The sequence below is a fragment of the Phyllosticta capitalensis genome, assembly GCF_038381095.1.
Source record: "Phyllosticta capitalensis strain CBS 128856 chromosome Unknown BKA78scaffold_11, whole genome shotgun sequence".
In the NCBI taxonomy this organism is placed as follows: Eukaryota; Fungi; Ascomycota; class Dothideomycetes; order Botryosphaeriales; family Phyllostictaceae; genus Phyllosticta; species Phyllosticta capitalensis.
In genome coordinates this window covers 1357851-1370328 of record NW_027117449.1, presented here as the reverse complement: position 1 = coordinate 1370328, position 12478 = coordinate 1357851, and the positions used below count along the sequence as shown (strand labels likewise).

The 12478-nt window shown below is 55.2% G+C and overlaps 7 protein-coding genes across 7 annotated transcripts; 3 read left to right on the top strand and 4 right to left on the bottom strand.

Annotated features, from left to right (window-relative positions):
* Window positions 1–2824, top strand: BKA78DRAFT_288893 (uncharacterized protein). Its single transcript, XM_066885753.1, has 6 exons — window positions 1–414; window positions 517–686; window positions 898–1453; window positions 1515–1655; window positions 1704–2289; window positions 2339–2824. Exons 1-6 carry the CDS (start codon window positions 355–357, stop codon window positions 2710–2712), a joined length of 1887 nt encoding a protein of 628 aa, XP_066739971.1. The 5' UTR covers window positions 1–354; the 3' UTR covers window positions 2713–2824.
* A 121-nt stretch (window positions 2825–2945) lies between these two features.
* BKA78DRAFT_44857 (thioredoxin-like [2Fe-2S] ferredoxin-domain-containing protein) lies at window positions 2946–4225 on the top strand. The gene is made up of 3 exons (XM_066893205.1): window positions 2946–3198; window positions 3300–3590; window positions 3690–4225. The coding sequence occupies exons 1-3, from the start codon at window positions 3076–3078 to the stop codon at window positions 4116–4118; spliced, it is 843 nt and encodes a 280-aa protein (XP_066739970.1). The 5' UTR covers window positions 2946–3075; the 3' UTR covers window positions 4119–4225.
* A 406-nt stretch (window positions 4226–4631) lies between these two features.
* BKA78DRAFT_44853 (WD40-repeat-containing domain protein) lies at window positions 4632–6152 on the bottom strand. Its single transcript, XM_066893204.1, has 2 exons — window positions 6128–6152; window positions 4632–6072 (listed from the first exon to the last, which is right to left on the bottom strand). The coding sequence occupies exons 1-2, from the start codon at window positions 6128–6130 to the stop codon at window positions 4732–4734; spliced, it is 1344 nt and encodes a 447-aa protein (XP_066739969.1). The 5' UTR covers window positions 6131–6152; the 3' UTR covers window positions 4632–4731.
* A 100-nt stretch (window positions 6153–6252) lies between these two features.
* Window positions 6253–7953, top strand: BKA78DRAFT_44674 (PCI domain-containing protein). The gene is made up of 2 exons (XM_066893200.1): window positions 6253–6645; window positions 6694–7953. The coding sequence occupies exons 1-2, from the start codon at window positions 6375–6377 to the stop codon at window positions 7698–7700; spliced, it is 1278 nt and encodes a 425-aa protein (XP_066739968.1). The 5' UTR covers window positions 6253–6374; the 3' UTR covers window positions 7701–7953.
* A 789-nt stretch (window positions 7954–8742) lies between these two features.
* Window positions 8743–9231, bottom strand: BKA78DRAFT_258097 (putative cytochrome b5; the record flags this gene model as incomplete). The annotated part of the gene is made up of 2 exons (XM_066885250.1): window positions 8743–8820; window positions 9052–9231. The coding sequence occupies 2 exons, from the start codon at window positions 9229–9231 to the stop codon at window positions 8743–8745; spliced, it is 258 nt and encodes an 85-aa protein (XP_066739967.1).
* Window positions 9232–9389: 158 nt separating this feature from the next.
* On the bottom strand, window positions 9390–10219 carry BKA78DRAFT_44782 (uncharacterized protein). Its single transcript, XM_066893203.1, has one exon. The coding sequence runs from the start codon at window positions 10088–10090 to the stop codon at window positions 9617–9619; it is 474 nt and encodes a 157-aa protein (XP_066739966.1). The 5' UTR covers window positions 10091–10219; the 3' UTR covers window positions 9390–9616.
* Window positions 10220–10980: 761 nt separating this feature from the next.
* On the bottom strand, window positions 10981–11720 carry BKA78DRAFT_44680 (uncharacterized protein). Its single transcript, XM_066893201.1, has one exon. It carries the CDS (start codon window positions 11575–11577, stop codon window positions 11062–11064), a length of 516 nt encoding a protein of 171 aa, XP_066739965.1. The 5' UTR covers window positions 11578–11720; the 3' UTR covers window positions 10981–11061.
* Between the last annotated feature and the right edge of the window lie 758 nt (window positions 11721–12478).

Below are 12478 nucleotides of genomic sequence, written 5' to 3'. Positions count from 1 at the left end.
CGCAAGCACACCCCGGCACGACCCCGACTGCATGTGTCGAGCTCTTGTTTCCCTCGTCCCTATTTCGTGTAGGTTTTTGTCTGCCTAATGGCCGCCGCCAAACTCCTCCGCATGCAACGCCCTAGCATCATGTACCTCTTGGTGCGATTTTCGTCCCTTTTGATCTGACAAGGTGGCTCATAATTGGAGCTGGTCTGCATCATTCTGTTCCCCTGAGCTATTGGAGTCTCTGGCAACCGGTAGACTTATATACGGGCTGAACAGCCGGTGGATCTTCAGCGCCGGGACCTGGCCTCCGTCGTCTTGCCTGTTCTGGTCATTCTTGCGACTGTTCCATTTGTGGTCGTGGAGACTATGGTGTATACGGGCAAACCGAGTCGTGGATGCCAGACATGCAAAAGCCGCAGAATCCGCGTAAGAGGCCCTTCTTGATTCCCGCCTTGCAGATATTTGCTTTGCCCTGCGAGACGTCTCGTCTTGACGGAGCTTTGTCTACATTGGCTGACAAAATCCCAGTGCGATGAGGCTCGACCGTCATGTGGGAACTGCAGAAAGTCGGGTCGAACATGTCCAGGGTTTCCGGACGAGTTCGACCTCATGTTCCGGAACGAAAACGCCGCTGTCGTTCGTAGAGTTCGGCGACAAGCTTCCAAGACGAGGTCGAGTCCAACGACTTCCAGCTCCCGGTAGGCAATGGTTTCCTTTCCGAGCTCAATTCTCCCTCGCGCATTCACCTCGCATAATTTTCCGAGCCCTGTGGTCCTCGGCCACACCAAGGTCTCTTTGTCACGGTGGTTACCTGATGTCTACTCTCCATATGCTATCCGCTATGTAGAAAGCTATTCTCGGCCGTCGTTGCGCCTTGCGTTGATGGGAAAATAATTTTGACTGGAATAGGCCCAGCAGCGAATCCCCGCCAGACCCCAACAATGAAAAACAACCTCTTCCTCTCGCTCAAGGGTCGAATTCAGTCCGCTCGGATTCGTTCGATGTCTCGGATATTTTTTCGGCACAGCGTCGTCCGCGGCCGCAAAGGTTGACAGTCCATTCTGGCATTCAGACGTCTATCGAGACGCAAGCTACTTCATTCTTTTTCCAAAATTTTGTGCTTCTCCCACAAAAGTCCAACACTGTAGACTCGTTTCTTAACGTCCTGGTTCCGTACTACAACTCGGCCAACATCTCCTCTGCCTTGCATCTCGCTACCAATGCTGTATCACTATCGGCATTTAGCAATTACCCTGGCCGCGGACCAATGTCCCAAGAGGCTGCGCGAGCGTACGGCAAAGCCCTGCGCAAAGTGGGAGAAGCATTGCAGAATCCCGCGTCGGCGGCGACGGATGAGACAATTCTGTCCATCTTGCTCTTCGCCCTCTATGAGGTACATTACAACCACAAGCACCGTGTGGAAATTGCTAGCTCCAAGACCTTCATTGAAGAGTTCAAAACCTGTGTTAGATTACGATTTTTTTTATTTGTTACTCTCGGAAAGCGTGCGCTAACACCAATCATAGTCGATAATGTCCACCAATGATTCCATAACCGCCTGGAAGAACCACGTTACGGGTGCTGTGACGTTGACGAAGTTACGAGGTGCAGATGGGTTTCTCTCCGACCAATCTCGGAAAATCTTCCTTGCTGTTCGAGCCATGATGGTTAGTCAATCCCTTGTCGGCATTCGACATCATGGCTGACTCCTGCAGCTGTCAAGTGCAATTCAGAAATGCATCCCCCTTGAAGACTTCCCAAGCAGCACTGGTTGGCATGTCAAAGACGAAAGACCGCCCAACAGGCTCACCCTACTCTCCATGGGACTGCCCAACATACGCGCCCGCCTCAAAGAAATCTTGGACATGCCAAATGGTCCCAACAAAGTGTCTGAAGCCCGGACATTAGTTGAAGCTGCGAAGAAGGTCGACAAAGAGTTGGAGTCGTGGCTGCCTTGGCTACCTGATAGCTGGCTTCCCAGAACAGTGGCCGTAGTACATGACCTTGGACCAGACGTGCTCCAAGCCGAGCGATGGTTAGGCCCAGTCCACGTCTATCCAGACGTTTACGCTGCCCACGTTATCAACGACTACCGCATCTGTCGCATCACAACCCAATCTGTCGCTTTGGCAGCCTGGTCGGTAGTCTCGCCCGACCTTTCGGACCCCGAAGCCATAGCTGGAACGAGACAAGCTCGCTTCATCACCCAAACCTTGGTCGACGAGGTCAGCGCAAGTGTTCCTTTCCACTTGGAGTACGAACTTCAGCAATCCACCTGTGAAACTGGACAGGATCGAGATGGTAAGAGTGCAAATGCATCTAGCGTCGACATGAACTGACAAAAAACAAGCATCGAGATCCCTTGGTGGCTTCCTTCTCGTATGGCACGTCTTCGTTTGCGCAAACGTGGAATCCATCTCCCCCCTACAGCGATCGTGGCTACAAGGGCGCCTCAGTTTTGTGGGCCGATGTATGGGAGTTACCCAAGCACAAGTCCTCGCAATGGCCCGGAGACGGGACGATGCCAACAAGTTCGACAGCCCTGGTCCAGCGGGACCAATTCCTGGACCTCTGACTGTATCAACGGCCACAGAGGCTCTGAGCGGCATGACTCTCGACGCAGGTACCCAGACAATACCGACTGTGGATTACGGCGAGTTTGCGCAACGGGCAGCTGGTGACTTTCGAGCTGATACTCAGCCTACTGCCACCATTCTGTCATGAGAGACAGATCCCCCTTATGAATCATGGCCAAAATTCTTCGTTCCTCATGATGTACAATTAAAACACAGTACTTGGAGTAGATGAGTCCATTTGCGGTCACAATGAGATAGACATTATGTCACAGAAGTTGTTCAGATTGCTGTTGAAAGAGCCTCAACAGAAATTGGCTAGATCAACATAAAAATGTCGAAGCTGAACGAAGTGAGGTTTGATCTTGTCACCGAGCGGGCATCGAACAACGTCTATGATGTAAGGGCGGGCTGTGATTGGCCAGCGACCAAACACCACCCCGGATTGCCAAGCGCGTGCCCCAAGAGGTCGGCCCTCCACCGATCGACGACACTCACCATCAACCACACCACAATGGCCTCGAGATTCAGTCCATTTGCCCTGCGGTCGAGCTTCCGAGCTGCCAGGCGGGCGCAACGACCCCAATGGCGCTCCTTTGCAACGACTCCTGCCGCGCGGAGCGATTCGCTCATGGTCGTACGTGCTCTCTCCACGCCTCTCCACGGCGCCGACAACACGCCGCCATGACATCCGGGGAATAACCAGCTGACGATTGGGCGGTGGCCATCAACAAACAGCACAGGGACACGCCCGAGAACAACCCCAACATCCCGTTCAAGTTCAACGCGCAGAATGAGAAGCTCATCGAAGAGATACTCGCCCGCTACCCGAGCCAGTACAAGAAGGCGGCCGTCATGCCGCTGCTCGACCTCGGCCAGCGCCAGCACGGCTTCACCAGCCTGAGCGTCATGAACGAGGTCGCCCGCCTGCTCGAGATGCCCCCTATGCGCGTCTACGAGGTCGCCACCTTCTACACCATGTACAACCGCACCCCCGTGGGCAAGTACCACGTCCAGTGCTGCACAACGGTATGATGGCATGACTTCGGAGGAATCAGGAACAACAGTGCGGAGGAGGAGGGGGATCACCATCATCGAACTAGAGGCTGACAGCCAACGCAACCACAGACGCCATGCATGCTGCGCAACAGCGACAGCATCATGAAGGCCATCGAAGAGGAGCTGGGCGTCCACCCGGGCCACACGACCAAGGACGGCCTCTTCACCTTTACCGAAGTCGAGTGCCTTGGCGCGTGCGCCAACGCCCCCATGGTCCAGATCAACGACGACTACTACGAGGACCTCACCGCCGACAAGACCAAGTCGCTGCTCAAGGCGCTCAAGTCTGCGGCCGAGTCCACCGGCCAGGCCGCCACGGGCGTCGACGCCGAAATCAACCCCCAGGACAGGACCTACACGGCAGGTGGTGTCAAGATCCCCGCGCCGGGCCCCTTGAGCGGCAGGCAGACGTGCGAGCCGCACACTGGTTTGACGGCCTTGACGAGCGAGCCGTGGAGCACCGAGGTTTTCAGAAAGGACGGCGTTCTCGACGGCTAGATTGTAAAGTAAGAATCGACTTTCTGAGCGGCAAAGATGCGCAAATGTGTAAGATGGGCTTTCGCAAGACTCCTATATCCAGAAGCGATGATAGACATGGAACACAAGCAAATACTGATATTATGGACCGAGTGAAAATCGGTAGACCATGTGGTTTTGCGCTTGGCATGAATTGATCACCGCCCTAAAATGATCAGACCTAGATGCGTTCCCTCACAGGTGTGTGGACTCGACGAGGAAACAAAAGGGACAGCGTAAACTTGGATGAGGGAAACTCATAGCCATGGAACTAGCGGTCTTGGACGCGTGGGAAAATGATTGCATTTCTTGTTTGATCTCAATGATCGGAAGCAACAACTTGTTCGGACTATCTGCCATCAAATGGCATAGATGCCGTCGGTGGTAATCAAACATTCTACAATGTAGCACTTTTGGTGGTCCCTGCTAACAATTGATGCCAACATAACCTTTGAAAGATCGCAACTCAAACGCCCCGAAAGCTTTTCCTCGCCCCCTGTGTCCCAACCCACAAACGCCATCGCTGTGCAGCAAAACATCAAGCCCAGCCAACCCTGTTCCATTGTCCCCATGCACGTTCCTTGGTTGAATCGTGTTACTGCTCTGTCGCCAGCACCATCTTCTCCCTCTCGCTCCGTCTCCTGACTTCGCCCTTGCGGGTGTGTCTCCTCTCGTTTTCTTCTCTCCGCTTGATTGCCGCCAGCTCCTCCTTCTTGATCTCGCCCGCCTTCTTGACAATCTTGGGCACGTGCCGGTGGCGCGCGATGCGTTTGATCTCGGGCATGTGCTTGTAGCGCTGCTTGAGCGCCTCGTCGTACTCGAGCTTTTGCCGCTCGCGCGCCGTCTTGACGCCCTGTCGTGCCGCCGCATTCGCTCTCCACAGCCGCACGTTGCCGTCGTCGGAGCCAGAAAGGATGTACGAGTTGTCCGGGGTCCAGGCGCACGAGAAGACACGCTGCATGCGCTTCGTGTGGTATATGTCGCGAGAGTGGCCCTGTCCACGCTTCCAAAGCCTTATGCTGCGATCGTAGGATGCAGAAACGAGCTCTTCGCCCGTCGGCGACCAGTCGACGTCCATCACGGCGGCAACATGGTCTTTGAGGACGTTGAGAGCGCGCTTCATGTTGCGCATGTCGAAAATGTAAATGTTGTGATCCTCGCTAGCGGCGGCAAAGTTGAAGGCTTCCATCGGGTTCCACGAAATGGAGTTGCAGGCGAGAGTCAGGACGGAGCGGTGGAGGGGCGCAGAGGTGCGGAGGTCGTAGAGAACGATGGAGCGGTCCGAGGCGGCCGAGGCGAGAATCGACGTTTCTGTCTGGTTGAGGGAGACGGCGTTGATGGTGTCGATGGCGGTCGGCCACGCAATTGTCTGCGCCGGGTTCGAGGCTGGTCTCGTGGTATCATAGATTGAAATCTGCGAAGAGGAAGACACGGCAATCGCTGGATCGCTGCGGTGGTGTGTCATGCTGGTGAACGCGCCCTGTCCAAGCCATGTCGCAATCGGCGCACTGCCAGAGGTGGTTTGGTACGGGTCGAACATCTTGACCGTCTTGTCTGTTCCGCAAGAAAGCACCTTGCGATCGCGCGACCAAGTCATTCCACGGACCATGTTCTCGTGCGCTTGTGCTTGCCATATTTCCTCTTGGCTCGTCAGATCCCAAACCTTGACGACGCCGTCTCCGCTGCCACTGGCAAAATGTTCCAGAGACTCGGGATCTTTTGCAATCGAGTACACTCCGTCGACGTGACCTTTGCCAAGTTGTGCGAGGAAGGGCTTCGCGAACATGCGCTCCACTTTGGTGGCATTCAGGGCCCTCGTATATTCGCGGGCTCTTTCGAATGGGTGTAGGGCGGGATCCAGGTTGCGAGGCGCGCGGGCGACATTTGTGCCCGGCGCCTGGTAGTCGGCTGTCGACCGAGAGAGGGCTTTGATTTTCTACTTGCGTGTCAGTCTTCAAAATCACAAGTCGAAGAGGTCAAGGAGTGCATACCATGTTGGTGGGTGCGGAGGACAAGGTTGGCCGCAACGGCGAGAACTTTTGGAATTCAAAATGCTTGGCGCGGCTGGCGGGCGGTGAGCTCGAAACACCGACGGCCGACGCGACATCAGAGCTACCGGAGCTACTCAGTTGCCATCAGACATCAACACCCTCCCCATCACCACGCTAGAGCATCTTCCCACTCGCTCTCCTTGGAACGCCCCATCTTCTTCCGCCTCATACGTCTCCACAAAACAAGATGGCTCCCGCCGCCCCCGAAGACGCCAAGCGGATAGAAGAGGCTCAGAAGCTGGCTAAGAGTGAGCCGGGAAAGGCAGAGGCCATCTACCGCGACGTTCTCTCCAGGGACCCGGGTTCCAGCGATGCCGCAATCAAGAACTTTGAGACGGCCCTCGTCTCTCTGGGCGAGCTATACCGGGATCACAAGAAAGTGGACGAGCTGGCGGAGCTGATTCGGCAGACGCGCTCCGTCATGTCGACGTTTGCAAAGGCAAAGACGGCCAAGCTTGGTATTGCTACCTTCCATTGACATTGGTGCTCTGACTGACTGTGGACAGTCCGACAGCTTCTCGATTTCTTCACCACCATCCCCAACACGCTCGAAACCCAAATCACCGTCACCAAGTCATCCATCGAATGGGCCGTTTCCGAGCGGAGAGGCTTCCTCCGACAAAACCTCGAGACTCGTCTCGTCTCGCTCTACATGCAAAAGCAAGCCTACTATGACGCCCTCACGCTCATCAACAGCCTGCTCAAGGAGCTGAAGCGCCTGGACGACAAGCTGGTGCTCGTTGAAGTGCAACTGCTCGAGTCGAGGGTTTACCATGCGCTGGGCAATGTACCCAAGGGGCGGGCAGCGTTGACTTCGGCGCGCACATCGGCAGCATCGGTGTACACGCCACCGCTGGTGCAGGCGGGATTGGACATGCAGAGTGGAATGCTGCACGCGGAGGACAAGGACTTCACCACGGCCTTTTCATACTTTATCGAAGCCATGGAGGGCTACCACGGGCTGGACAACGAGCAAATGGCGACCTCGGCCCTGCAGTACATGCTGCTCTGCAAGATTATGCTCAACCAAGTCGACGACGTCAACAACATCATGACGTCCAAGCACGCGCTCAAGTACGCGGGAAAGAACCTCGACGCCATGAAGGCCGTGGCGCGCGCGCACGCCAACCGCTCGCTCGAAGAGTACGAAAAGGCCCTGTCCGACTACCGCTACGAGCTCGGCTCGGATCGCTTCATCGCGTCGCACCTGCGGCGCCTCTACGACGCCATGCTCGAGCAGAACCTGATCAAGGTCATTGAGCCGTACTCGCGCGTCGAGATTCCTTACATTGCCAAGACGGTCGGCCTCGACACGCAGCAGGTCGAGCGCAAGCTGTCGCAGATGATTCTCGACAAGGTCATCATCGGCGTCCTCGACCAGGATGCCGGCTGCCTCATTGTCTTTGACGAGACGCAGCGCGATTCCGGCTACGATGCCGCCCTGGCCACCATCGAGAAGCTGCACAACGTCGTCGACGTGCTGTACACGAATCAGGCGTCGTTATTGGAGTAGAGCAACGAAAGTGCCGGCTCGCGAGGGGAGGCGGCTGTTGGGGAGGGACGGGGAGAAACGGAATGGGACCTTCAATGGAACGCGCAATGTGTACCATAGAATAGAGCGGTGACTTGTTCTCCATCCGCGCAAGACTCGATGCGGATAGCATAATATCATGACATGCATGGCCAGACAGACAGACCCAAGACTGAGGCTGGCGACGCGCCTGCTTGCACATTAGTAGCGTGATATCTAGACATTGGCCGGCGGATACATGCAGCCGCTTGCTCACACATATGGCACGCCACTCGGCCTGTTTGACTCAGTAATCCACTACTTTGGCTGCACTCGCCGTCTTGTCAATTGAGTGCATTCGACAAGTAAACATCAATACCAAAACGTCACCTCGCGCTTGCCCAAAAAGTCTACATCTACCAAATCTACCACCCCCATACACGGCTCCAGGGGCCACGCACGCTACAGAAAAGCTACACACACAGGGAAATGGAAATGAAGTAGAGAAAATGCAAAAGATGACGGCGGCTCGAGGCGAGAAGGAGGGAGCGGTGGGACGACGGAAAGATCTCAATGTCGGGCGAAGGCGACAAAGGGGGAGGGCGCGCTTGACTACCTTCTTGTTATGTTACTGCTGCTGGTGGTTCGCTGGTTGGCAGAAATTTTGGTCGTTTGCCGTTTGCTTGGTTCGTCATCGTCGTCGTCGTGTTCTTGCCATCAAGCCAATCCAGGCCGAGTCGAGTCGGGTCGGGTCGATTCGATTCCAGTTTGCCCCGAACACCTCTGCCCGACTCCCGCCATCCTTATCCTCATCATACACGTCTACCATCTCAACCCGGTCGGTCGTGTGGTGTCGTCGCGCGGGACCCAACAACCTCGTCCGCCGCGACTGACATTCGGCTGAACAAGAGGTTGCTGCTGGTATGAAATAAGATTGCAGAATAGATGGCAAAGGCAGATCTCAAAAGAGCCGACCAAGATTGGAAAAAGTTGGGAACCAAGGAAAAAAAAAAAAAAAAAAAAGGAGGAAGGAGGTTATTGCAGATTACAGCTTTGCCTCTTCCTTGACGTCGCCGACTTTGAGCTTGGGCCCGTATTTCTTGAGGACGCCTTCGTTGTGGTACTAGATGGTAGTTTGGTTCGTCAGCACGCAAAATCCTGGCTCAAGTAAGGTGCCCGGGCGATTTTTGTATCTCTCGACACCATGGTTTGCTCGCAGCATCATCACAGATGGACCGGGATATCACGCAACATGCTCCCCCCGATCTCCTGACCTTGCTCAAACCATTCCCCCCCAAACCCCACCACCCCACAACTACAAACGCAACAAGACAAGATGATACAACAAACATACCTTCCAAAACTGCTTGCTCGCATCCTTGCCGCCGACGCGCTTCAGAATCTTGCTGCCGCCGGGGTGCTCGTCGACGAAGCCGGCCAGGCTGTACACGCCCTTGTCGATGATGATGTACAGCCCGTCGTCGACCGACGCGTGCGCCGCCACGTCCTTGGTCGAGAAGCTCTTGTCGGACATTTTTATCTCTTCCTCTCTCTTTCTTTCCTTTGCTTTTTTTTAGATTTATTTTTTGTTGGAAATCTTGTGGTGGACTCGGTAGACTGATCCGACTGGCGCGCGGCAAAGGATAGTTACTTGGTGAAAGAGGTCCAGGTAGGTCGAAATCAAAAAACCCAGGAATTGGAGAAATTGCGTAATGTAGACGGGTGGAGTGGTGGTGGTGGTGGTGGGCGGTCGAGTAGTCCGAGGGAAATATCGAATGATGGCGAGTGGAATAGTAATCGGCAGCAGCAGCGCGGGGAAGAACAACAAGTGCGGTGCGAGGGGGACCAAAGAAGGAGAAGTAATCAAACGGCGTGGATGGGGGAGAGAGAGAGAGACGAGGCAGAGATAAAGTCGTGCGCTAGGCAGTTAACCGCGGCTCGGCCCGCCTGCTTGCTTGCTTGCGTGCGTCCGTTTGGCTGTTGGGTGGATTGGGACGGGATGAACTGTCGTCTGTCGTTCGAACGAGGTCCAGTCTCGGGTGGGGTAGAGGTAGGGTAGGGAGATGCCGCGGTTTGCTTGGGTAGTAGGCAGGTCGATAGGTTCCGTACGCGGGAGAAGAACGAGGATGGCTATGGCGATGGCGAGGACGAGGGATGATGGATGGAAAGGTGAAGATGGAACTTGGACGTGGAATTCGATGATGCTGGACTGACTGAACGGCATTCCCGATAGCAGCCAGAGCACCCGGGCAAGCAAGCAAGCAAGCAAGCAAGCAAGCAAGCGGGGCGGAACTCAGGTCCCTCCCGTCTCTCTCTCTCTCTCTCTCGCGCGCGCCTTGGAATGTCATTCGCACTCCTCGTATCTCTACAGCTGTCAACCATTTCAACAGCATCTACATGCACATTTACATCTTACACATCCCTCTCCTCATTCCCCACGCTCTCTACTGTAACACCTTACAAATCTCCCAACTCCCCCATCCATCTCGACGTCCAGTCGCAACATGCACAACATGGCGACATCATCTCACCCCACACCGACGACGACGGGACGCCCCAACTGCCGAGGTTAAACTAGCAGCAGCTAGCGGCCCCAAACGCGCGGGCCCTTGCGCACAAAGGAGCCGCATGTCATATCACCGCACTGCCGATGCAAATGCAGGCGTTGTCATTGGTTGGAGCCGTTTGGCGCTCGCTTCCTATTGAAGTCGAACCGTCGTCGCTGTCGGTCCCTGCGCGTGCACGCGCGGACGCTCGCTTACAGCTTACGACGGAACTACAGATTAGTCTGGCCCAGTCCCAGCCCCAGCCCCAGCCCCAGCTGTTTGTTGGATGATGTTGGACGCGTGTGCTCGCGGGGCTGAAGAAGATGAATTTTCTCTCTATTTTTTATTTTTGTTTTTAGGGAGGGAGTGGGTAGCAGAGTGAATGATCAAGGGGAACGGGGCGTTGTGGTCGGGAACGATTATCCGAAGTTGGCGATGTGAAAGCCAGAATACCTAGGTCGGAGGGGACGAGTCCGACGTCCGCCGTTGCCTGAATGAAATGGTGGATAGACACTTGTCTAGTGGTGGTTTGTAAAGTTGAGAATATGATGGTGGTGAGGACGGCACGAGAAGGAGGCACCTGGATGGTGGTCGCCGCCCGTGGCATTGAGACTTTGTCCGTCCTCAGTCCTTTGGCGCGTGAGTGCGTGGTGTAGCAAACTTGACAGCAGCAAGTATCGCACCTTCACCGCGACATGACAATATTCATACACATAGGAGAGCAAGACAGTTGGCGTCGTGTTGCGTTCGAATTCTCGATTTCTTGATCCACCGGCCAAATTATTGACCACATCATTCTACCTTCCCTTCTTTGACCATCATTTTGCAATTTCCCCTGAAGTCCGTTCTCTGACCATCATCTCTCGTTGCAAACTGGGGAAAAACCGTTCTTGTCTGGTCCCGATCCCGATCCTGTCCTGTCCTGTCCTGTAGCTTCCACACCGTCCACGCACCAGACACCGTAGCGACCGACGCCAAAGCAAAGGGATACTCTCTCTCTCAAATCCCAGAGAGTAAAAAGAAAAACAAAAAAGGAAACAGGGAGAAAAGAAAAGTAAAGGCGAAGAGAAAAAGGGGAAAACACGAAAAAGAGTACGGGCGCGTACGTACAAGCATACGTGCTTGGCAAGTGGTGGTATCTCGACTCGACGCACTTGAACGCGACATCTCACCTCCGCCTGCGCAGCCTCAGCAGTCGAGCCAGCGGCGGCGGAGGGCCGAAGAAAGCAAAAAACGCAAGGAGAAATTTGGAAGGAAAAAAACACGATTAATCCGGGCCGGTGGTTTTCCGCACTCATCCGGCCGCACACAAAAACGCCGTTCCATGCATCCATAGCAAACCCCGTCCCTCATGCAACAATTCGCAAGGAAAGCAGAAAGTTCGAAACGTGTTTGGGAATCGCAAGTCGCGACTCAGAGCAAAGGAGCCTTTGAAACGCCATCCAGCCTGTTCCACTTCCAGGTCTTTGTCTCGGTGAAACGACAACGTAGAAAAGGACTCGAGGCGGACTTCCCTTTCCGCAATAGGCAACACAGAAATCAGCAACGTAGGCCAGTCGGTGTCGTAATCGAATGCAGGACACTGAGAGGACGGATTCAGAAAACGTAGACGAAGCGGACTAGACGAGGAAAGCCTTGTCCAGGCTTCGAAGTGCCTTGGAGTCTTCTCCAAATCCCGAAATCCGGTTGTTGACATGAGGAAGAGGTCCATTGGGGCTCCTGCTGCCCTGACGGCTGTTGCCACTGGTATCACTCCTGGTATCGGCAGGTTCAGAGGTGCCGTTTACCAGCGCATGAATGCTTGGGAAGATCTTGCCGGTTGACGTGGTGGGCGGGCCCGCGTTGGTAGTCTCACCGTTGGTCTGAGGCTCGGCCGCGTTCGAAGGAGGCGGCGCTTGTCTGTTGGGTGGCGAAGCCATTTGCTTGCCATTGGTGACAGGCGCCGAAGTGTTGACTGGAGGAAGTTGCGGTCCGGATGTCGTGGGGGCAGGCAACGCAATCCTATCCTGAGGAGGCTCATACTGGGGATACGAGTGAGGCGGATATCCGGGGGCCGAAGTCATCGGTCCGGACGGAGTGTGTTGGACACGCGGGGAGAGATTTGGTTGGTGTTGAGGAGGAGGCGGGGCCAGATGAGGGAAAGGATGAGGGTGCCCATTGGTAAGTGGAGGAGGAGGCGGAGGTAGACCCGGTGGAGCCGAATATCCAGGGACGTGAGGCAGAGGATAAGGGTGA